The sequence below is a fragment of the Oenanthe melanoleuca genome, chromosome 15 (assembly GCF_029582105.1).
Source record: "Oenanthe melanoleuca isolate GR-GAL-2019-014 chromosome 15, OMel1.0, whole genome shotgun sequence".
Classification (NCBI taxonomy): Eukaryota; Metazoa; Chordata; class Aves; order Passeriformes; family Muscicapidae; genus Oenanthe; species Oenanthe melanoleuca.
The window spans coordinates 12,088,519-12,111,802 of record NC_079349.1 but is presented as its reverse complement, the minus strand read 5'-3'; the positions used below and the strand labels follow the sequence as shown (position 1 = coordinate 12,111,802).

General features: G+C 65.5%; 3 protein-coding genes across 5 annotated transcripts; 2 read left to right on the top strand and 1 right to left on the bottom strand.

The window, feature by feature from the left end:
* The first annotated feature begins 1,865 nt into the window (after window positions 1-1,865).
* On the top strand, window positions 1,866-10,611 carry DTX1 (deltex E3 ubiquitin ligase 1). The gene is made up of 9 exons (XM_056504362.1): window positions 1,866-2,605; window positions 5,856-6,525; window positions 8,313-8,374; window positions 8,464-8,625; window positions 8,889-8,950; window positions 9,024-9,182; window positions 9,394-9,555; window positions 9,636-9,725; window positions 10,039-10,611. The coding sequence occupies exons 1-9, from the start codon at window positions 2,347-2,349 to the stop codon at window positions 10,261-10,263; spliced, it is 1,851 nt and encodes a 616-aa protein (XP_056360337.1). The 5' UTR covers window positions 1,866-2,346; the 3' UTR covers window positions 10,264-10,611.
* Window positions 10,612-14,842: 4,231 nt separating this feature from the next.
* On the top strand, window positions 14,843-18,715 carry WSB2 (WD repeat and SOCS box containing 2). Of its 2 annotated transcripts, none has more exons than XM_056504438.1 (9): window positions 14,843-14,952; window positions 15,038-15,209; window positions 15,982-16,214; window positions 16,326-16,457; window positions 16,713-16,813; window positions 16,972-17,144; window positions 17,338-17,451; window positions 17,780-17,887; window positions 18,086-18,715. In XM_056504438.1, the coding sequence occupies exons 1-9, from the start codon at window positions 14,937-14,939 to the stop codon at window positions 18,246-18,248; spliced, it is 1,212 nt and encodes a 403-aa protein (XP_056360413.1). In that variant the 5' UTR covers window positions 14,843-14,936; the 3' UTR covers window positions 18,249-18,715. The 2 variants fall into 2 exon arrangements, with proteins under 2 accessions (XP_056360413.1, XP_056360412.1); XM_056504437.1 differs by having other exon boundaries at window positions 15,979-16,214.
* Window positions 18,716-19,120: 405 nt separating this feature from the next.
* RFC5 (replication factor C subunit 5) lies at window positions 19,121-22,014 on the bottom strand. Of its 2 annotated transcripts, XM_056504440.1 has the most exons (11): window positions 21,564-22,014; window positions 21,289-21,353; window positions 21,063-21,199; window positions 20,851-20,930; window positions 20,603-20,676; window positions 20,306-20,465; window positions 20,139-20,220; window positions 19,930-20,059; window positions 19,676-19,753; window positions 19,537-19,591; window positions 19,121-19,400 (listed from the first exon to the last, which is right to left on the bottom strand). In XM_056504440.1, the coding sequence occupies exons 1-11, from the start codon at window positions 21,593-21,595 to the stop codon at window positions 19,304-19,306; spliced, it is 990 nt and encodes a 329-aa protein (XP_056360415.1). In that variant the 5' UTR covers window positions 21,596-22,014; the 3' UTR covers window positions 19,121-19,303. The 2 variants fall into 2 exon arrangements, with proteins under 2 accessions (XP_056360415.1, XP_056360414.1); XM_056504439.1 differs by having other exon boundaries at window positions 19,537-19,753; window positions 21,564-21,641.
* Between the last annotated feature and the right edge of the window lie 1,270 nt (window positions 22,015-23,284).

Here is a 23,284-nt window from a genome sequence, read left to right as displayed (position 1 = left end):
GCCGATGCCCGGTTCCCCGTGTGTAATCCCGATCCCGGTGCCGATGCCCGGTTCTCTGTGTGTAATCCCGATCCCGCTGCCGATGCCCGGTTCCCCGTGCATAATCCCGATCCCGGTGCCGATGCCCGGTTCCCCGTGTGTAATCCCGATCCCGGTGCCGATTCCCGGTTCCCCGTGCGTAATCCCGATCCCGGTGCCGATTCCCGGTTCCCCGTGAGTAATCCCGATCCCGGTGCCGATGCCCGGTTCCCCGTGTGTAATCCCGATCCCGGTGCCGATTCCCGGTTCCCCGTGTGTAATCCCGATCCCGGTGCCGATTCCCGGTTCTCTGTGTGTAATCCCGATCCCGGTGCCGATTCCCGGTTCCCCGTGTGTAATCCCGATCCCGGTGCCGATGCCCGCTCCCCCGCGCGTGCCCCCGCTCCCCGGCGCGCGTTCCCGGCGCGCGTTCCCGCCTCGGGTGCCCGCGGCCGTGCGCGCCGCCGGTGCCGGTGTCGGTGGCTGCCTGGCGCTGGCTGAGCGCTGCCGCCGCCCGGCCCCGCGCCCGCCGCCGCCGCCGCCGCTGCTCCCGGTGCGGCTGCGGGTCCCGGTGCGGCCGCGGCCGCCGGAGGTAACGGCGCGGGGGCCGCGGCTCGGGGCGGCGGCGGCCATGGCGGGGCGGGGGGGCGGCTCGGGGGGCGGCGGGACCGGGCACCGGCGGGCTGGGGGATGCCGTTCATCGCGGGGAACCGGGAACCGGGGTGAGGGGACGAGGCACCGGAGGGGGCTGGGGCTGCCGTGCCTCGGGGGGACCGTGAGGCGGAGGGATGGGGGCTACTGAGCATCGGGGGGACCGTGCGCCGGGGGGGGCACACAACAGGCACCGAGCGGGGGGAGCTGCCGTGCTCGGGGATACCGTGAGCCGGGGGGCCCGTGCGCCGGCCTGGGGCTGCCGGGCATCGCGGGGGACCGGCCACCGGCGGGGGACCTCGCACCGGGGGGCTGCCGTGGGGGGGGACACCGGGCAGGGGGCCAGGCCTGGTCTTTGAACCCCCCCCCCCCTCCTCCACCGAGAGCAGCCGGGCCCCGGTTTGGGGGGGCTGTCGGCCCCCGTGATCGCGCGTTCCCGGGGGGGCTCAGGGCTGGGATGGGGGCCCCCCCTCCGCGGTGCTCGGGGTCACGGCGGGCGCGGGGCTGGGCGCACACGCGTGTTTTGGGGTGCGCGGTGCGTGTGTGCCCTGCCGAGCCGGAGCGTGTGGCCGTGCGTGTGTCCGGGGGGGTTTTTGTGCTGCCGTGGCTCCCCGTGTCTGTCCCGCTGTCTGTCCGTGTCACCGGCTGTGCGTGTGGCAGCGCGTGTGCCCGTGTCTCTCCGTGTCGGTGTGTCTGTGCGTGCCCGGCCGTGGCTGTCCCTCTGTCTGCCGCCTGTTTGTGCAGCCAACACCCCCTTGCCCGGGCCCCCCGCCCGCCGCCGTGGGGCTGGAGGCTGCCGGGGGTGGGATCGGGGCCGGCCGGGAGCGGGGGGCCGGGATCACCCCCAGCCCGATGCCTGCAGTGCAGATCATAAATCAGCGGCGGCTGGAGCGGGATCCGGGGCCCGCGGGCTCCCCGGCACCCAAAGCGCGGAGAGCGATGAGACTCCCCGGGCTCGTGGGACCCCCGGCCGCCCCCCAGGGCCGTCAGCAGGGGTGGCCTGTCCCCCCCGTCCCCGTTGTCACGCCGGAGGCCAGCAGCCGGCCGGGGCTGGCAAGCAGCCCGCGCTGCCAGGGCTGCGGGCACCGCGGCGTCGCTGCCCGCCGGCTCAGGGGCGATGAGGACGGTCCCCCAGCTGCCACCCGCCCGGCGGCACCCGGAGTGACCCGCGCTGTGGCCCTGTTTTGCAGGTGACACCCCCTCACTTGGCACCAGTGGACAGCCGTGGAGCCAGCGAGGACGTAGGCTGAGCGGCAGGACGCGAGGAGGAAGAGGAGGAGTGGGTGTCAGGGGGACAGCACCGCGGCTGTGTGTCCCCATCGCCGTTCGCAAACACCGCCAGTCCCCGAGCCGACGCAGCCTGCGAGGTCCTGGTGGCTTTTTGGAGCCTGAGCCCTGCCAGCAGCGCGGGGAGGAGGACGAGCCGGGGAAGACGTGCCGGGTGATGGATGGCCCCAGCCCCGCGCGGCGGGCTCGGGGGAGCGGGACCGGGTGGCTCGGGGACCTCGGGGACCTGGCTGGCAGCACCCGCCTCTGCAGAGCCCCAGAGCGCCTGCTCGGCTGAGCTCCGGAGCCCGCAGCCCGCGGCAAGCGCCGGCAGGGTCCGGAGGGGCCCCCGGTGACCCCCGCGCCCCCGCGCCGGGGGATGCTGCGGGGCTGAGCCGCCGACCCCCGGGCATGGCACGGCAGGGCTCGGGGGCCATGCTGGCCTCGGGGGGCCTGGGGTTCCCCCCCCAGAACCTGGCCCGCGTGGTGGTTTGGGAGTGGCTGAACGAGCACGGGCGCTGGCGGCCCTACTCGGCCGCCGTGTGCCACCACATCGAGAACGTGCTGAAGGAGGACGCCCGCGGCAGCGTGGTGCTGGGACAGGTCGATGTCCAGCTGGCGCCCTACGTCATCGACCTCCAGTCCATGCATCAGTTCCGGCAGGACACGGGTAAGGGGTTGGCATCGAGCCAGGAACGTCCAGTCACCCGTCCGTCCTTCCATCTGTCCGTCTGTCCGTGCAGCCAGCCATGCACGCAGCCATCAATCCCCTCTCTCCTTCCTTCCTTCCATCCATCCATCCATCCATCCATCCATCCATCCATCCTTCCACCCACTGGTACATCCCTCTCTCCCTCCCTCTCTCTGTCCTTCCATCCTGCCATATTTCCACCCATCTTTCCCTCCTTCCTTCCATCCTCTCATCCATCCCTTCATCCCTTTCCCCGTCCCTGTGTGTATCTGTCTATCTGTTGTTCCATTCATCCATGAATCTGTCACTGCATGTGTTTGTCATTCCATCCATCCATCCATCCATCCATCCATCCATCCATCCATCCATCCATCCATCTTTCCCTTTTCCCTCGCTCCTTCCCTGACAGTGCATCTCTACTTATTCATCCATCATTTAATTCCTTTCTTCCTGCCCTTAGACACACTTACTTGTCTGTCCCTTCATTCCTGTATCCCTCCATCCCTCCATCTGTCCATCCATCTGTTCCCTCTCTCCTCCCCTCACTCTCCAGGGCTCCAGTTCCCCCATGGGCCCCTCCAGGCTCCTCCAGCCCTTTCCTTTCCCATGCACCACGGACCCCCATCCCAGAGGGACATGTCCCCACATCCCTCCATGGGGTGCTGTGGTGTCCCATTATCCTGCTGTCCCCTCCTCTTCCCCTCCAGGCTGCTCCATCCCCAGGGAGGTGGGGAGGCCCCAGTTTGGGCACTGGGAGCAGTGCTGGCACTGGGATGGTTGCAGCTGTGCTGGTTGGTGCTGCAGCAGCGCATCCAGGCCACGTGTCCTGTGGGAAGTCAGAGCTGGTCCCACACTGGGACCAAGCCCAGACCCCATTAAAGGTGTCCCTGTCACGGTGTGACCCATTAAGCAGCACGTGCTGCTGTGCTGTGGGGGATGTGCCGTTCTGGGTGCATCCCTGCCCATCCCTGCTTCCCTACCCAGGCCAGGCAGAGCAGGCAGGGGAGCTGCCACACGTCAGGTGACACCCCCTGGACTTGCCTGGGGACACCCCACAGCAGGACCCCCCTGGCTGTGCCACCTCAGCCCGGCCACTGATGCCACCATTCCATGTCCCCAGTGACACCAAATGATCCCGAGTGTGGATGTGGCTCCTGCCAAGGGCTGGGGACTGAGCTGGGGACAAAGCAGGGACCTGCCACCTGCCTTTGCCGTGCAGCCTGGCTCTGGATCCATCTCCAGCTGGTCACGGACTTGGCAGAGGGCAGCTGGCACCTGCAGCCCTGAGTCAGCCAGGACGCGGCACGACCCGGAGGGTCCGCGCTGACTCAGGGCTGCGGGAGCCACCGGGACACCCTGGCTGTCCCCATGCCACCTCCTGCCAGCTTTGGCCAAGGCCCATCCTCTGACAGCAGCTGGCATCACATCCCATGGCCACATGCTGGGTGTTCCTCGGGGACGTGTCCGTGGTGGGGCCATGAATGGATTTGGGGTGACAAAACAACTCTTCCCGGGATGTCCCTGGGTACCACAGTCCCTGTGCCACAGGGCTTGGGGACAGGGATGCTGATAGAGTGTCCTCTAGGGGTGTCATGGCAGGGGACATAGCCACTGTCCTCAGCACTGTGCCCCATCCCTGTATCCATCTCTGTCCATCATCTCTTCCCACGGGTGAGCCCCAGGGTTTGGAGGCTCGTGGTACCTCCAAGAGGGTCCCCTGAGCTGAGGGTGCTCCTGGTGCCTGCTGTGACATGGGGACACAGGGAAGGTTAGGGAGCTCGGGGGGCTTGGCCCACGCAGTGCCTGGGGACAGAGAAACCCAGTGAGGGAGAGAAATGAGGTGACCCCGTTCCAGAGCGGGATGTGTGTCCCCTCCCGGTGGCCCTGGGGACACTGGCTTGGCCCTGTGGCTCTGGAATGGCTGGCAGAGGGGGCTGGGGACAGCTAGGTGGCCCTTGGGGACAGGGAGCTGTGTGTGTCAATGGGAATGGGCTGATCCTCCAGTGCCCTATGGGGGTGTGGGATGTGAGGGGCAGGGGGATGTGGGATTTGGATGGGGATGTGGGATTTGGGATGGGGATGTGGGATTTGGGATGAGGATGTGAGGTTTAGGATGGGGATGTGAGGGGCAGGGGGATGTGGGATGTGGGATGGGGATGTGAGGGGCAGGGGGATGTGGGATTTGGGTATGGGATGTGGGATTTAGGATGGGGATGTGGGATTTGGGATGGGGATGTGGGATGTGGGATGGGGATGTGAGGGGCAGGGGGATGTGGGGTTTGGGATGGAGATGCAGGATTTGGGATGGGGATATGGGATTTAGGATATGGGATTTGGGATGGAGATGTGAGCAGCAGGGGGATTTGGGATGCAGTTACAAGGACCTGTGGGTCAGGGATGTGTTTTTGGGTGGGATATGGGATTTGGGGAAGAGTGAGCCGCGGGAAGGAGGCAGGGCTGGGGGCTGGGCTGGGCACAGGACATGGATGTGAGCGGGGTGTGGGTGGGAGTGGCCCGGAGGCAGCTGTGGGATTTGGGGTGTGGGCAGCAGGGCCCCCCCGCCGCCTCCCGCGGCCCTGGCAGAGCTGCCTCAGCACACGGCAGCAGCTGGGCCTGGCTCTGCTGCCTGATGCGGCCGGTGATTAATGGCCGTTAATTAGTGCCGTTAATCGAGCTGGGCAAACGCTGCCGGCGAGGGGATAGACAGGCCCGTGCCGGGGGGGCACCGGAGGGCAGGGCAGAGCTCCGCGGGGCTGCGCCATCCAGCTCCATCCCGAACGGGCGGCGAGGGGCCGGGGCTGTGGGACAACCCCTGGCTGTGTCACTGCCAGAGCCAGCAGCTGTCAGGAAACCTCTCCTGACCGGGAAGTGCTTCCCCTGCCCTGGATGGCCACGGGGAGGGGAGGGTGGGGAAGGGCTTGGACCAGAGGGATGGAAAAAAGCCGGGAAAGAGCACAAGGGGTGAGCAGCATCGCCCTTCCCAAGGCATCCGGGGACGGTGATCAGGGGGCTGGCAGCGCAAGCCGCTGTCACCAACAGCGGGGTGAGGGTTGGACTCATCCAGGGAAGCGCTGTTGGGGTGCAGTGGGGACTTTTGGGAAGGGGGACAGTGGCTGCTGCACCCTGAATGGACTCTGTATCCCAGTCTTTGCTGGAAGCTGAGCACAGGGATGTCTGTGAAGGTGTGGGTCCCTGAACTGGTGTCACCCCCCTCGCCCCGTGTCCCCAGGGACCATGCGACCCGTCCGGAGGAACTTCTATGACCCCTCCTCAGCGCCGGGGAAGGGAATCGTGTGGGAATGGGAGAACGACAACAACTCCTGGACTCCCTACGACATGGACATCTGCATCACCATCCAGAACGCCTACGAGAAGCAGCACCCCTGGCTGGACCTCTCCTCCCTGGGCTTCTGCTACCTCATCTACTTCAGCAGCATGTCCCAAATGAACCGGCAGACGCAGCGCAAGCGGCGGCTGCGGCGCCGCATGGACCTGGCCTATCCGCTCACCATGGGCTCCATCCCCAAATCGCAGTCCTGGCCGGTGGGCTCCAGCACGGGCACGCCCTGCTCGTGCCCCCAGTGCCTGCTGGTCAACAGCACCCGCGCCGCCTCCAACGCCATCCTGGCGTCCCAGCGCCGCAAGCTCTACCCGGGGGTCCGCCAGAGCAGCACCTTCGCCGGGGGAGCGCTCTGGCCGCCGGGGCCGGGCACGGGCGCGCCCGCGGTGGTGGCGGGGGTGGCCAAGGGTGAAGGGCTGCGGGTGGCAGGCGCGGGGTTCGCCCCCGGGCAGGGCGTGCCCGGCGCGGCGCTGCCCGGCCTCAACAACCTCAACAACCTCAACCGGCCCGGGACGCAGCGCGGGGCTGGGCTGGGCGCCAGGGCCGCTGTGCCCCCCGGGTAAGCTGGGTGTGTGACAAGCGGGGTGTCACCGAGGCGGGGATGGGCGCAGAGAGGGGTGGTGGGGGTGGCTCGTCCCCTGCTGTCACCTTGCGAGCAGCCCCAGCTCTTGTGGCGCTGTGCCCACCCTGGGGATGTGGTGGTGGGAGGGACGCCATGGATTGTCCTGGTTGCTGATGGTCCGTGCTGTGCCAGGCTATCCATGGCAGCTGCAGCACATGGAGTGCCTGGTCCCGGGGGAATGGTGTCCCCAAGGCCAGCACGGGCTGTGTGACCTGATGCCACCAGGCAGAGGCTGGGGAGGGCACAGCCACAGCCTCGTGTCCTTTCTGCGATGGGAATGATTAACCAGGGGTATCCAGGTGGGCAAGCAGACCCCTGGAATTGTGTCCTGGCGGGTGTCCCTGTCCTGGCACCCACATCTGCACGGCTGTACCCGGTGCTGGGTTGGCCTGGTGTCCCCTCAGGCTGTCAGCACCAGGCTGGGGGCACAGGTCGGTTCTCTGAGCCCCCAACAGCTCCAGGCACATTTCCTTCCCCTCCTGACATCCTGCTTTCCCTTCTGTGTGCTGGCTGCTGGGCTGAGCAGTCCTTGTCTCTGTCCCCGCTGCTGTCCCTGTCCTGGCACACACCTATGGACAGGTAGGAGGGGGCCAGGAAGACCCTGGGATGGGGCTGGGTCCCCATCACTGCCCTGGCCTTGGTGTGGCTAGAGGAGCTTTGAGAATGAAGGAAAACACCCTCAGCCCCAGCTCGTGTGGGGCTGAGAACTGCTGAACTAATCACTGCAGTGGCTGGGAATTTTGGGATCAGTGAGGGGATGATGCCATTGGTCAGGACACCCTGACAAGGTCCCACCCTGGGGCGAGGAGGACGTGATGCCACCGGTGCCATTGGCTGCTCAGAGATGGACTGGTGGCACTGGGGGACAGCCCCGTGGGATGGGATAGCAGCCCTCCCATCTGCTGAGGGGACACCTTGCCCTGTGTCCTGTGGGGAGGATGCTGCCTGGGGACAGTGCCAGCAGCCCTCTGGGGACAGTGCCAGCAGCCCCCAGGGGACAGTGCCCTGTGTCCCATGGGGAGGACACTGCCTGGGGACAGTGCCAGCAGCCCCTAGGGGACACCTTGCCCTGTGTCCCACGGGGATGACACTGCTTGGGGACAGTGCTCTGTGTCCTGTGGGGAGGATGCTGCCTGGGGACAGTGCCAGCAGCCCTCAGGGGACAGTGCCCTGTGTCCCATGGGGAGGACATTGCCTGGGGACAGTGCTCTGTGTCCTGTGGGGAGGATGCTGCCTGGGGACAGTGCCAGCAGCCCTTAGGGGACACCTTGCCCTGTGTCCCGTGGGGAGGACACTGACACTGCCTGGGGACAGTGCCCTGTGTCCCACGGGGATGACACTGCTTGGGGACCTTGCCAGCAGCCCCTAGGGGACAGTGCCCTGTGTCCCACGGGGAGGACACTGCTTGGGGACAGTGCCAGCAACCCCCAGGGGACAGTGCCCTGTGTCCCACGGGGATGACACTGCTTGGGGACCTTGCCAGCAGCCCCTAGGGGACACCTTGCCCTGTGTCCCATGGGGAGGACACTGCTTGGGGACAGTGCCCTGTGTCCCGTGGGGAGGACACTGCTTGGGGACAGTGCCAGCAGCCCCCAGGGGACACCTTGCCCTGTGTCCCGTGGGGGGGACACTGACTGTCCCTGGGGACAGTGCCAGCAGCCCCCAGGGGACAGTGCCAGCCCTGCCAGCCCGGCTGAGCCCCCTCCTCTCCCATCTCCGTGCAGGGTCCCGGCGCTCCCGGTGAAGAATCTGAACGGCACCGGCCCCGTCCATCCCGCCCTCGCAGGTGAGGGGGTCCGGGGTGACACGGGGTGACACTGGGGCCGGGGGTGGGAAGGACGGACAGACGGACAGACAGGCGCTCTCCCGGCGCAGGGATGACGGGGATCCTCATGTGCGCCGCCGGTCTGCCCGTGTGCCTGACCCGCGCCCCCAAACCCATCCTGCACCCCCCGCCCGTCAGCAAGAGCGACATCAAACCTGTCCCCGGAGTCAACGGCATCTGCAGGAAAACCAAAAAGAAGCAGCTCAAGAAGAGTAAGGAGCCACCAGTGGGATCGGGGACGGGGAGGGGGAAATGAGAGACCCCCAAGGGGTTCCCGTGGGGTGATGCCCATCGCTGCTTTGTGCCACGCGCTGTCCCTGCCGTGGTGGCAGGGGGTGGCAGGGCTGTCCCCGCCGTGGTGGCACGGGGTGGCAGGGCTGTCCCCGCCGTGGTGGCACGGGGTGGCAGGGCTGTCCCCGTCCTGTGGCACGGGGGTGGTGGCACCGCGGGCAGGCTCTGCTGTCGTTCCCCGCAGGTAAGACCCCCGAGGACGTGGTGCGCCGCTACATCCAGAAGGTGAAGAACCCCCCGGATGAGGTGAGCGGTTTAAGGGGCTCAGGCAGGGGGGGAACCCCTCGTCCCCCCTGGATGCTGATGCCGTTCCCGGCAGGATTGCACCATCTGCATGGAGCGGCTGGTCACCTCCTCCGGCTACGAGGGCGTGCTCAGCCCCAGGGGCATCAAGCCCGAGCTGGTGGGCAAGCTGGGCAAGTGCGGGCACATGTACCACCTGCTGTGCCTGCTCGCCATGTACAACAACGGCAACAAGGTCAGCGGCACCCCGGGCTGCGGGCGGGGCGAGTGCCGGGGGGGTGTCGGAGTGGGTGTCAGGGTGTTGGGTGGGTGCTGAGGGGATCCAGGTGGGTGCTGGGGTGTGCTGAAGTGTTCCAGGTGGGTACTGGGAGGGGTCCAGGTGGGCACTGAGGGGTCCCGGTGGGTGCTGGGTGGGTGCCAGCCCTGAGCCCCACGCGGTGCCCCAGGACGGGAGCCTGCAGTGCCCCACCTGTAAGGCCATTTACGGGGAGAAGACGGGCACGCAGCCCCCCGGGAAGATGGAATTCCACCTCATCCCTCACTCCCTCCCGGGATACACCGACTCCAAAACCATCCGGATCGTCTACGACATCCCCACCGGCATCCAGGTGAGGAGGGACCCCCAGGCGGGTCGGTGACCCCCCCGTCCCGTGTCCCCCGCTCACCCCCCGTGTCCCCGCCCACCCAGGGCCCGGAGCATCCCAATCCCGGGAAGAAATTCACGGCGCGAGGCTTCCCGCGGCACTGCTACCTGCCCGACAACGAGAAGGGCAGGAAGGTGAGAGCGGGACGGGATGGGATGGGATGGGACGGGACGGGAGGGGAGGGGACGGGATGGGATAGGGATGATGGGATGGGATGAGATGATGGATGATGGATGATGGGATGGGACGGGGAGGCTGCAGCTGCCCTGGGATGGGATGAGGGTACCACAAGGAAGGGTGGCACCTTGTGGGCACCGTGCTGCGGCTGAATCCCACCCTGGGAGGGGCTGTGCTGTGCCGGGGGAGGAGGCGCCGGGGGTGCGGGGTGGCTGTGCCAGTCCGTGCCAGTCCGTGCCGGATGGGCGACACTGGCCGTGCCCGCCGCAGGTGCTGAAGCTGCTGATCGTGGCCTGGGACCGGCGGCTCATCTTCACCATCGGCACCTCCAACACCACGGGCGAGTCGGACACCGTGGTGTGGAACGAGATCCACCACAAGACCGAGTTCGGCTCCAACCTGACGGGGCACGGCTACCCCGACCCCAACTACCTGGACAACGTCCTGGCCGAGCTGCTGGCCCAGGGCGTGTCCGAGGCCACCCTCAAGGACTGAGGCCGGGCTCGGGGGGTCCCCTCGGCCCCTGGCCCCGCCCGTGCCGCCGCCGCCTGCGCCGCTTCCCCGCAGCCCCGCCCGGCGGGCTCCCCCCGTCCCGTCCCGGGCCACCCGGTGCCACCACCACGTGTCCCCGTGTCCGTCTGTCTGTCTGTCGCCCCGTCCCGTCCCGGCTCGCCCCGCTCTAGTGGCGATAGCGTCGTGGTCTTTTTTTTTACCCGTGGCCTCTTTGCGCGTCTGTGCCACCCGTGTCACCCGTGTCACCCGCCGCTGCCCCGCGGAGCCGCGCTCAGCCGGTGCCATGTACATCTCTGTGTTCCAGAATACACCCCGTGCCGGGCTGCTGTCCCCGCGTCCCCTCTCTGGCTCCCCGGGCGTCCCTGCCCCTCCCGGGGTGGGCTGAGGGGGGGTGCCGGGGGTGTCGGGGCAGGGAGGGGACTTGGGGGTGGCTCTGGGGTCTCGTCGCGCTGGCTGAAGGCGTTGTGGGCGATGTCTCGCAGCACCTCCTGCAGCCAACGTGGCCCCCCTGCACCCCAGGGTGGGGTCAGTGGCCGGACCCACCTGTGGCATCCCCCAGACCCCCCTGCTAGTCCCCCTGGCACCCACCCGTGGTGTTCCCAGCCCTCTAAAACGCCCCGTCCCATCACATCCCCCGCCGTGTCCCCGTGTCCCCCACCCGCGTGTCTCTGCTGTCCCCTCGTGGGGGAGCCGGCGCAGTGCTCTGAATGCCCGCGGGGGTCTGCGGGCGCTGCCTACGTGTGCCAGCCCCCACCCCGCGGGTCCCCATGGTGCCCCCAGCCCCCCGCGGGGCTCCCCGTTCCTGCCGGGCCCGGGAGGGGGGTCCGGTCACCGCGCTGCCCTCGGGACCCCCGGCCAGAGCTGCCCTGCAGGACAGGGACCCTCGGGACACTCCCCCCCCCCCCCCCGCCCTCCAGAACCCAAAGGAGCCCGGGACCCCCAGCTCCACCGTCCTGGGGCACAGGGACCCTCGGGACACTCTCCCCCTGCCCACCACCTCCCAAGGGCAGCACCACTGACCCAGCACCAGCAATGTCCCCTCCCTGGCCTCTGTCCTTGCTCACCTCAGGGCTCTCCATGGTGCATCCAGGTCACATGGGTGTGTGACATGGGTGACACTGGGCAGGAGGACGGCGTTCAGGAACCATCCACAGCTCCGTGCCCTGCCCCAGCTGCAGGTCTGCAGCACCTGTCCCATGCAGGGAAGGGGTCATGCTGCTGTGTCCCCTCTGGTGTGACCCTGGATCCTTCTGGCTGCTCCCCTGGACCCCGAGGGCTCAGGGGTTGGAGCGGGAAAAAGAAAAGTGGAACAGCTGGAGGGGTGATATAACCCAAATTCTGCCCTGGGGCTGTACCCAGCTTGTGGTGGCACAGCCTGGGGACAGGCAGGACTGGCCTCAAGTGCCTTGGGGACAGCCCAGGACATGCAGGGTCTGCATGTGGCACTGCCCCCACCCCGGCGGGTCCTAACCTGTGGTCACCCATACCCCACGTGGGGGGTGCAGAGGTGCCCCCAGACCCTGCCCCGTTCCGATGTGCCCCGAGGTCCTCACCCACCCCAAGGATTCGTTCTTGCCCACAACATCCCAGTCCCAAACCTCCAGCTCCGCACAGCCTCTCCCAGCTCCCCTTCTGGGAGCTCCACCTCCAGCACCTCATCCCAGTGTGGGTTTTCTTAATCACCTGCTGGGCACAGAGACTGGTGACAGAGGGGACAGAGGTGCCTGAGCCCCCTGGGGGGCCGAGTGCCACACCCAGCACCCAGCACTGGCTCACGGCTGGCTCCAACGTGTCCCCCAGCACGACACCGGCCAAAGGGGTCCGAGGAGTCCCGGGGGTCAGTCCGTGTGAGGACATGGGGTCAGCGGGGCACAGTGGGCAGGGGGTTTGTCCCCACTGTCATGGTCCCTGCAGCGCCACGTCCCCTCTTTGTCCCAGCTCTCCTGGGCACATGGGGCAGCCAGCAGGTGCCAGGGGATGCTGGGGAGATCGCACCCCCATTTCCAGGGGAGCCTTTCCTCCTCCAGCCCCTCCTGGCTGTCCCCATGGCCACCCTGTCCCCATGGCCATCCTGTTGCCTTGGTAGCCGCTTTGGTTGCCATGGCAGCGGGATGCTGCCTCTGCTGGCTGCTCCATCTGTCAGCTGTGCGTGTCTGTGTGTGTGTCACCGCGTGTGTCACCGTGTGTGTGTCCCTGTGCACGCTCACACGCGTGCCCTTGTACGCACATCTACACCCCCAAACCCAGCCGTGTCTCAGTTTCCCCAAATTTTGAAACCAAAGGCCAAAAACGTGATGTGAGAGCCAACCTCTCTGCTGGGGAACAACCCTGGGTACTCCACGGTGCTCCTGTTCCCCTGTCCCCAAGCAGGGATGGCAGCATTTCCCACTGAGCCCCCACGGCATCGTCACACGTGGGTTGGCACCACTGATGTCCCCAGCCTGGTGCAGTGAGGATCCTTTTGAGTGCAGGAAGGGGAGGACACATCCTGTGTCACCACTGTCCCCACCCTGTCCTCTCTTCCCTCACACCAAAAATAAGACCTCGTGGTGGTGGCAGCCCCCCGGAGCCGCCAGCCCCCCAAGATCAGGGTGGCACCCGCTGGGGACTCGCAGCTCCAGGTGGAACTCGCCCTGCTCCTCCTGGGCGGGGTTCCCAGGTGCCAGGCTGAGCCAGCTGTCAGCTTGCCGAGGGGCACGGCGTGGGCACAGCGTGGGCACAGCGTGGGCACCCCGTGGGACCAGGGCGGGTCCCGCTGCCCCCCATCCCCGCCGTGTCCCCCCTCACCCCGCAGCTCGGCCGAGATCTGCTGGTGGCTGAGCGAGGGGCGGCATCGTGAGGGAACAGGCACAGCAGGACCCTGCTGGGGACCTGCCACCCCTCGGGGGTCCCCAGTGCCCACCCTGCCCGTGTTGTCCCCCTACCTAATGGTGTCTTCATCCAGCATGGCCGAGCGGTGGCACCTGCGGTGGGGCTGCTGTCATGTCAGAGCTCCCCAGGGTGGGGGGCTCGGTCTGAACCCCAAAGTGCCAAACTAAGGGGGGAACACTGGAGTTGAGGATGAGGGGAGGGAGGAAGAGCGTGGGACCCCCAAGGGTGACCCCAGCCCTCGGAGGGGACACGCTGAGCACAACTGGGGGGACTCCAGCAGGTCTTGGGGTGTCTGTGGGTGCAGCACCCCAATCCCACCGCTGCCTGCACCCCGGACCTGCACCAGGGACCCTGAGCCAGAGAGATGGAGGGCACTGGGGGGACAAGGGGGACAGGGGGGACATCCATCCCTGGTGAGGGGCTTGCGGGGCTGGAGGGTGCAGAATTCGGGGTGCAGGGGTGGGGGACTCACGGCAGGCATTGCCAGGGTGGTGTCACCCAGAGCGTGCTGGAGGGGCTCAAAGCGGGGTGCTGGTTCTTGGGGGGCTGGTGATGGGCTGCTGGCTCTTGGGGGGGACGATGTGGGGGCACGGGGACATCGGGGTGCTACTAAAGGGGGGCTCAAAGAGAAGGATCTCAAGGGGGGCTGCTGGGAGGGGCTGAATATGGGGGTGCAGATCTTTTTGGGGAGCTGCTGAATGGGGGCGTGTCATCCAGCTGGGTTTTGGGGGTGTCACTGCCGGGGGGGTGTCTCTGGGGAGGTGTCATTGCCAAGGATGTCCCTGTGCGGGGTTCCTGAGGATGTCACTGCCGGAGGTGTCATCCTGTGGGTGCTGGGGGGTGTCACTGCTGGCGGTGTCACCTTGTGGGTCCTTTGGGGTGTCACTGCCAGGGGTGTCACCCTGTGTGTCCCTGAGGGTGTCACTGGCGGGGGGTGTCACCTTGTGGGTCCTTTGGGGTGTCACTGCCAGGGGATGTCACGTTGTGAGTCCTGGGGCTTGTCACTGCCGGGGGTGTCACTTTGTGGGTCCCTGAGGGTGTCACTGCCAGCGAGTGTCATCCTGTGGGTGCTGGGAGGTGTCACTGCTGGGGGTTGTCACCTTGTGGGTCTCTGAGGGTGTCACTGCCAGTGGATGTCACCTTGTGGGTCCCTGAGGGTGTCACTGCCGAAAGGCGTCCTCTTGTGGGTCCCTGAGGGTGTCACTGCCGGGGGGTGTCACCTTCTGGGTCCTGTGGGGTGTCACAGCCAGGGGGTGTCTCTGTGTGGGGTCTCTGAGGGTGTCACTGCCGAGAGGTGTCACCTTGTGGGTCCTGAAGGTGTCACTGCCGGGGGATATGCCGGTGTGGGTCCCTGAGGGTGTCACTGGTGGGGGGGTATAACCCTGAGGGTGTCACTGCCCGGTGGTGTCACCCTGTAGGTCCCTGAGGGTGTCACTGCCGGGGGTCTCACCCTGTGTGTCCCTGAGGGGGTCAGCGCCCCCCGGGCCCGGCGGGCGGGGGCAGGCCCGGTGCCCGCCATTTCTCCCTCAGGGGGCTGTTCCCCGCCCCATCCCGGCGCTCTCCCGTCCCTGTCCCGTCCCATCCCGGCGCTCTCCCGTTCCTCTCCCGTCCCTGTCCCGTCCCTGTCCCGCCCCGCCGCGGCGCTCCCCGCTCAGGGGCGGTGCCGGTGGCGGCGGGGCCGGACGAGGCGGCTCCGCTCCCCTCCCTCCCCGCGCCGCCGCTTCCGCCGCCGCCGCCGCCCTGGGCCGGGCGGGCCCGGCGGGGCCGAGCGCCGGCCGGGCACCATGAAGCCGGGCGGAGGTGAGCGGGGACCCGGGGGCGCTGGGGATGTGAGGGCTGACGGGGTTTGGGGGGCTCTGTGGGTAACGGGGCCGTTCTGCCGCAGAGGAGCCGGTGCTGCTGGCGGAGCTGAAGCCGGGCCGGCCCCAGCGCTACGATTGGAAATCCAGCTGCGAGACCTGGAGCGTCGCCTTCTCCCCCGACGGGGCCTGGTTCGCCTGGTCCCAGGGACACTGCGTGGTCAAACTGATCCCCTGGCCCCTGGGGGAGGCCGAGCTGTGAGTGCGGAGTCATGGAATGGCTTGGCTTGGGTTGGGTTGGGTGGGAAGGGACCCTAAAGCCCATCCAGTGCCACCCCTGCCATGGGCAGGGACACCTCCCACTGTCCCAGGCTGCTCCCAGCCCCAGTGTCCAGCCTGGCCTTGGACACTGCCCGGGATCCAGGGACAGCCACAGCTTCTCTGGGCACCCTGTGCCAGGGCCTCACCATCCTCACAGAGAAAAATTCCTTCCCAATATCCCATCCAGCCCTGCCCTCTGGCAGTGGGAGCCATTCCCTGTGTCCTGTCCCTCCATCCCTTGTCCCCAGTCCCTCTCCAGCTCTCCTGGAGCCCCTTTAGGCCCTGCAAGGGGCTCTGAGCTCTCCCTGGAGCCTTTTCCATGTGAACACCCTCAGCCTGGCTCCAGGGCAGAGGGGCTCCAGCCCTTGGAGCATCTCCTCCTCTGGTCTCACTCCAGCAGCTCCACATCCTTCTGATGTTGGGGACCCCAGGGCCAGGGGCAGCTCTGCAGGGGGGTCTCACCTGAGTGAGGCAGAGGGGCAGAATCTCCTTTCCTGCTGCCCATGCTGGGGAATCAGCCCAGGGAGTTTCTGGGCTGGGGCATGGCCAGCCCTCACCCACCAGCACCAAAGTCTTCCAGTGCTGCTCTCCATCCATTCATTCCCCAGCTTGGATTGATCCCAGGGGTTGCCCAGCGTGGGGTGAAGATGGGTCATGCAGCTGGGGCAGGGGTCTCAGGGTGAGACCCATCCCTGTCTCCCTCCAGCAGCTGCAAAACCTCGGAGCGCAAGAGGCAGGGCGGCAAAGCAGAGACCTGGAGCCGTGGGGCAGCCAAGGAGAGGACTCTGGAGTGTGGGCAGATCGTGTGGGGCCTGGCCTTCAGTGCCTGGCCAGCAGCTGAGGATGGGGACACAGATCCTGCCTGTGCCATGGGGCTCCCCTGCCTGGTCCTGGCCACTGGGCTCAACGACGGGCAGATCAAGGTGTGGGAGGTGCAGACAGGTGAGCTCCCATCTCCCTCCTTCCCCAATACCTGTCCCAAGTGAGGCTGCACGAGGGGCTCTGCCTCATTCCCCATGGATGGATGGCACTGAGCACAGCTCCTCTCCGCAGGGCACCTCCTCTTCAGCCTCTTGGGACACCAGGATGTCGTCAGGGACCTGAGCTTTGCTCCCAATGGAAGCCCCATCCTCGTGTCGGCCTCGCGGGACAAGACCTTGCGTGTGTGGGACCTGAGCAGGGATGGTAGGAAAGGATCAGGGGAGGAACCCATCTCAGGAGGGAAGATGGTGGGAGAGAACCTTTGGGGACAGTATTTGAGGCAGAAGGGGACAGCCCTGTGACAGGGAGCAGAGTCTAACCTGGGAGATGAAGAAGGGCATTGCCATGGGATTTCCCAGGAAATCCCCAGCCCAGTGTGAATTCCCACTGGGGAAAGGCAGGGAGGGCAGAGCCAAGGGGTCCTGTTCCCTTCTGGTGACACATTTCTGCTGTCCCCAGGGCGGCAGGTCCAGGTGCTGTCGGGCCACGTGCAGTGGGTCTATTGCTGCTCCATCTCCCCTGACTGCAGCATGCTCTGCTCTGCTGCCGGCGAGAAGTCGGTGAGTCCTGCAGGATGGAGCCTGTGCTTGCTGAATCCAGCCCTCTGTGTCCCCAGAAACCCCCCTGGGAGAAGGGCCAGGCCATCCTGCTGGAATTTGGGAGCAGAGCCCGTGTGGTTTAAACCTTGGGATGCTGATCCCCTCCCCAAATCCCGCAGGCGCTGCTGTGGAGCATGAGATCCTACACGCTCATCCGGAGGCTGGAGGGCCACCAGAGCAGCGTGGTGTCCTGTGACTTCTCTCCGGACTCTGCTCTCCTTGTCACCGCTTCCTACGACGCCTGTGTCATCATGTGGGACCCCTACACCGGGGAGCAGCTCAGGACCCTGCGGTACAGACCTCAGAGGGGGCACAGCAATGCCACAGAGGCTTTTAGGGCTGGATGTGGCTTTCCCTTCTCGCTGGGCACAGCCATCCCCACTCCTCTGCTTCCAGAGGCAGAGGGGTCTGGCTTGTCAGCCTCAGCTGGGGAAGGGGCTGGTGGCAGCTCAGAGCTGATCCTGGGATGTTGTTCCCACCCACAGCCACGTCCCCTTGTACTCCATGCTGGATTCCAGCAGTGAAATCCACACCAGCTCCCTGCGCTCCGTCTGCTTCTCCCCTGAGGGGCTCTACCTGGCCACTGTGGCAGATGACAGGTGAGTGAAGCCCTGTGGGGAGCCAGAGAGGGGCCAGAATGAAGCAAGAGCTCAGGAGGTGGGGAATAAATGTGCCAGGTCCCCACCAATTCCTGGAATAAGTGGAAAGGTGAGATCTGTGGGAACACATGGCTTGGCTGTGACAAGGGGTAGCAAGGCTGTCACCCTGAGCTGAGGTCCTCATCCTGCTGGGTGCTGTGCCACTCTCAGGGACAGTCCTCCCTGGGACACTCCCATGGGAAGCAAATCCTCCTTGTTTGTGTGTCTTCAGGTGATGGCAGAGGCTTTATTTTGGCAACAGGCATTGCATTGTGTCCTCTCTCCACAGGCTCCTGAGGATCTGGGCCTTGGAGCTGCGGTCCCCAGTGGCCTTTGCCCCCATGACCAACGGTCTGTGCTGCATGTACTTCCCACATGGAGGATTTATTGCCACAGGGTGGGTAAACAGGAGAAAGAGGGTGGAGAAGCACAGAGCTGCTTCCTCCTCCTGCAGCTCAGCAAATTCTGGGCTTCCCTTGGGATACTTTTCCTGGGCTGGGGAGGGAATATATGCTCTTAGCAAGCTTGGGAATGTTTGGGGGCAGTTGGAATTGCTTGTGTCCCTGTGCTCAGGGTTGTTTGGATGCCATTGCAGGACCAGAGATGGGCACGTGCAGTTCTGGACAGCCCCCAGGGTCCTCTCGTCGCTCAAGCACCTGTGCCGCAAAGCCCTGCGCACCTTCCTCACAACCTACCAGGTGCTGGCGCTGCCCATTCCCAGGAAGCTGAAGGAATTCCTCACTTACAGGACTTTTTAAGGCAGCAGGGAGAGCAGAGCACGGAGCTGAGCCCTGGAGCTGGGCCTGGGCCGGCAGCGCCGCGGGAACGCCGAGCTGTGAGCCAGGAGCGCTGCTGCTCCCGCGGTTTTGGGGCTGTGCAGGGCTTGTTTTGGTGTCATACACAAAAAACCCAACAAAATCCCACGCAGAGGGCAAGGGGCAGAGCTGTAGTGGCCCCACAGGGGACACAGGCCCCCCTGTCCCCTGCTGGGGTTGGGTCAGGTGCTTCTGCTTCCAAGTGCAATGGTGTGAGGTGATGGTGGAGCAGCTGCTGTGAGAGCAGAGCTGTTGTCACCTGCACAAATGTGGGGCTGACCCCCCCCAAAACACCCATCTGGGAATGTCCCTCCATCCTGGTGGAGTGTGGGCTCTGCTGCTGTCCCAGCGTGGGCAGGAGCAGGACAAGCCCGAGCAGGTCTCAATAAATAAAAATTGATTCCTCATGATTTCCCTCCTGGCTTGCTCAGGTGACCTGGGAGTGCCTGGCACCGCCCTGGCTGCCAGGGAGGGGTGGCAGAGGTGTCCACCTGTGGGAAGAGGTGGCTTCACTCCACCCCCTGCTCCCATTCCTGTTGTTTTCTTTCTGTGCTGGAGCATGGCACTCAATCAGCCAAATTCCCAGACATGCTGAGCATGCAGCAGTGTTTTGTTTGTTCCCATCCTCCAGCTTAGCTGGTGGCTGGAGCAACAGCACATTCCCTGTGTGCTGGCAGGCTTTGTGGAGGGAATTCTCCTCCAAACGTCCCCAGGATGTTGTTTTTCCCTTGGGAACAGCTAAACACAGAAAGCTGGTGCTTCCCTAACCCCCCACCTCCCTTCAGAAGGGAAAAGCAAGGACCAGTGAGACCTGCTGGGCTTTTGAGGCACCTGTATTTTCCCAAGGAGCTTGGGAATAATGCTGCCTTTTAACAACCTTTTTAGCCTGCCTGTGCACTCAAGGCTGCCAGAAAGGAACTGGGAAGCTGCATGGAACAGCTCCAGGCATGGGGCTGATGGTCCTTCCCAAATCCAGCAGCAGATCCACCCGGCAGGACTCAGGCTTCAGCCACCACCAGGTCCCTGGTGACCTGGAAGGCGGCGATGAGGGAGCTCAGCTGGATCTTCTCGCTGGTGCCAGCAGCCAGGCGGTACCTGGAGAGGAACCAAGGGCAGCTTTGGGGGTTTCCACCACTCTGGGTGCCCCCCAAAGACATGGGCTGTGTGCCAGCAGTGCCCAGCAACCACCAGGAGCCACCCCAGGGTGCCCACAGTGGGGAGTGACACTTACTCGATGTCTGCCAGCTTGATCAGCAGCTGCATGCGGATGGAAGGGGGGAAATCGACTGTGGAGAGAAGGAAACACTTGGTGAGGGCCAGGGGCAAGTTTGGGCTCTCCAGGATCATCCAGAGGCAGACCCTGTCCCCACCTCTGTGCACAAAGAGATGGATCTCAGTGAGGATGTCTTGCAGGGCCAGGCCCTTCAGCGCCTTCAGCTCTGTGATTTCTGGGTTGAGAGCGAGTCAAGGCCTTGCTTCCAGGCTGCCAGATCCTGCTCCTCATCTCTGCAGCAACCCCACGAGCTCCCCAGCGAGCAGCACCTGCCCCAGACAGAGATCACAGAGATCCCTGGGAAGACCAGGATTTATCCCAGCTGGGAATAACCCCCAGGGCAAAGGATACTGCGGTAGGCAGTGGAAAAATCCTGGTTCAGCATCCAGTCGAGGATGTTGGCGATGTCAGACTTGAGGGGGTGTCCTGTACAGGTGTAAACATTCTCCTCTGTCACCTTCCCAAAGGCCATGGAGGTGCTCTGAGGAAGAGGAGAGAACAGGAAGGATGAAGAGGCCCCTCCAGCTCAGCTGGCCAGGGGCTGATGGCCACAGTCCCACCTGCAGGATATTGAGGGCCCTGCGCATGTCCCCGCTCGAGAGCGTCACCAGAGCCTTCATCCCGTCCTCGGTCACATCCACCCTGGAAAGTGGAACCGTGGGAATCCAACCTGCTGCTCCTCCCTGGCAGGGAATGGGGGCAGGGGGAGTGGAGGGTCCCCACTCACCCCTCCTCCTGGATGACGTGCTGCAGCCGCGGCACCATCAGCTCCGGGGTCAGGGGGCCAAAGCGGAAGCGGGTGCAGCGGGACTGCAGGGCGGGAATGATCTTGGAGAGGTAGTTGCAGATGAGGCAAAACCGAGTGTTTTCTGTGAACTTCTCAATCACTGCAAAAAGGAGGGAGGGGAGGAGTGTCCTTGGCTGCTGCCCCGTCCTGAATTCCCACCCTGTGCTGTGCTGGATGAGGCTGATGGCTGCCCACAGTGTGGGATTCCCGTGGTGTGGGATTCCCAGTGCCCCTCACCTCTCCTCAGGGCGTTCTGAGCATCCTGGGTCATGGCATCAGCTTCATCCAGGATGACGAGCTTAAAGCCTTTCCTAGGAAAAGGGTGGGCTTGGTGCTGGGGAGGGAGGAGCTGGGATGTTTGCTCCCAGCCTGACTCCTGGGAAGCCCTTCTTGCATCCTCCCAAATTCCCTTCCCAATCCAAGTGCCAGGGCATGAGGGTGCTAAAGAGATGGGGAGTTTTGGGAAGCACTGACCCACCACCTACTTAAAGATGGTCCTGGTGCTGGCAAAGCTCAGGATGGGCCCTCGGACAATGTCGATGCCCCGGTCATCGGAGGCGTTGAGCTGGAAGGGAACGGTGTGGATCTGTATCCCTGCATCCCATGCCATCCCAGTGATCCCATGCCATCCCAGTGATCCCATGCCATCCCAGTGATCCCATGCCATCCCATCGCATCCCGCCCCGTTCCCGCTCACCTCCAGCACCATGGAGCCGAACTCCCGTTCCCGGTACAGCTGCCGGGCACAGGCCAGGATGGTGGATGTCTTCCCGGTGCCGGGTGGCCCATAGAGGAGCAGATGGGGGAGCCGGTCCTCGCTGATGAAGCGCTGCACTGCGGGATTACGGGATAATAATGGGATAATAGTGGGATAACAGCGGGATAACGGGGCTGGGGGACACCCGGACCGGCGGGTTGATTACCGGTGCTGAGGATGTCCCGGTGAGACACCAGGTCGGACAGCGCCTGCGGACGGTACTTCTCCACCCTGCAGCGGGGAAGGGGAGCGAGGGGTCAGCGCCGGGGCAGCTCCCGCCGCGGTACCCCGGTATCTGTCCCGGTATCTATCCCTGTATCCCGGTATCTATCCCGGTATCTGTCCCGGTATCTATCCCTGTATCCCGGTATCTATCCCGGTATCTATCCCCGTATCTATCCCGGTATCCCGGTACCCGCCATCCCCCGCTCCCGTTCGTACCACGGCAGGTTCGCGCCGCCCGCCGGCGCCATGTTGCGAAGTCTCGCGAGAGCTGCGCCAGGCGCGCAGGAGCTGCGGAGCGGGGCGGGGCGGTGTGAGGGGCGGTGTGAGGGGCTGTGAGGGGCGGTGTGAGGGCCGGGCGGAGTGAGGGGCGGTGAGAGGGGCTGTGAGGGGCGGTGTGAGGGGCTGTGAGGGGCGGTGTGAGGGCCGGGCGGAGTGAGGGGCGGTGAGAGGGGCGGTGTGAGGGCCGGGCGGTGTGAGGGGCGGTGAGGGACTGTGAGGGGCTGTGTGGGACTGTGAGGGGCGGCGTGAGGGGCGGCGTGAGGGACTGTGAGGGGCGGTGAGGGGCTGTATGAGGGGCGGCGTGAGGGGCTGTGAGGGGCGGTGTGAGGGGCTGTGAGGGGCGGGGCGGTGTGAGAGGCGGTGTGAGGGGCGGTGTGAGGGGCTGTGAGAGGGGCTGTGAGGGGCTGTGAGGTCGGCTGTGGGTCCGTGAGGGACGGTGTGAGGGGCGGTGTGAGGGGCGGTGTGAGGGGCGGGGCGGTGTGAGGGGCTGTGAGGGGCTGTGAGGGGCGGTGTGAGGGGCTGTGAGGGGCGGTGTGAGGGGCGGTGTGAAGGGCGGTGTGAGGGGCTGTGAGGGGCTGTGAGGGGCGGTGTGAGGGGCTGTGAAGGGCGGTGTGAGGGGCGGTGTGAGGGGCGGTGTGAGGGGCGGTGTGAGGGGCTGTGAAGGGCGGTGTGAGGGGCGGTGTGAGGGGCTGTGAGGGGCGGTGTGAGGGGCTGTGAGGGGCGGGGCGGTGTGAGGGGCTGTGAAGGGCGGGGCGGTGTGAGGGGCTGTGAGGGGCTGTGAAGGGCGGTGTGAGGGGCTGTGAAGGGCGGTGTGAGGGGCGGTGTGAGGGGCTGTGAGGGGCTGTGAGGGGCCGGGCGGTGTGAGGGGCGGTGTGAGGGGCCGGGCGGGTTCGGCTGCACCGGTCCAGTCCCGGCCCTTCCCACACAGCATCTCTGGGCACCTGGGCCGGGGTGTCACCCTTCCCAATATCCCATCCAGCCTTGCCCTCTGGCAGTGGGAGCCATTCCCTGTGTTCTGTCCCTCCATCCCTTGTCCCCAGTCCCTCTCCAGCTCTCCTGGAGCCCCTTAAGGCCCTGCAAGGGGCTCTGAGTTCTCCTTGGATCCATCTCTTCTCCCAGCCTGGTTCCAACCCTGGGAGGATCTCCATGGCCTCATCTGGACTCTGAGGACCACTCCCTGCTTTTGGTTTTCGTCCAGTGCTGGACACAGCCTTCCCACTGGGATCTCACCTGAGCGGGCAGGGAGAATCCCCCGCCATGCTGCTGTCCCTGCCCACGGCAGGTGGTGGAACGAGGTGACCTTTAAAGTCCCATCCCATCCCATCCCATCCCATCCCATCCCATCCCATCCCATCCCATCCCATCCCATCCCATCCCATCCATCATTCTGTGACTGTGGGAAGAGCACAGTGCTGATTTTGCCAGAGCAGGGTGGTGCTGCTGATCCTGGGGAAACCAGGGCAGCAGGAATTGCTGGGTCAAGGCTGTGAGCAAGGTTTTAGGAAAACACAGTGCCCCTGCCTTCAGGAAGCCTTTGGGATGAGAGGGGCACCTTTGGGTGTGGGGACACTTGAGGAGGGATGTGGGATCCTCCCAGTGTGACAGGATCAGCAAACTCCAGAGGTGATGCCAGAACAAAACATCTTCATCCCTGTGCC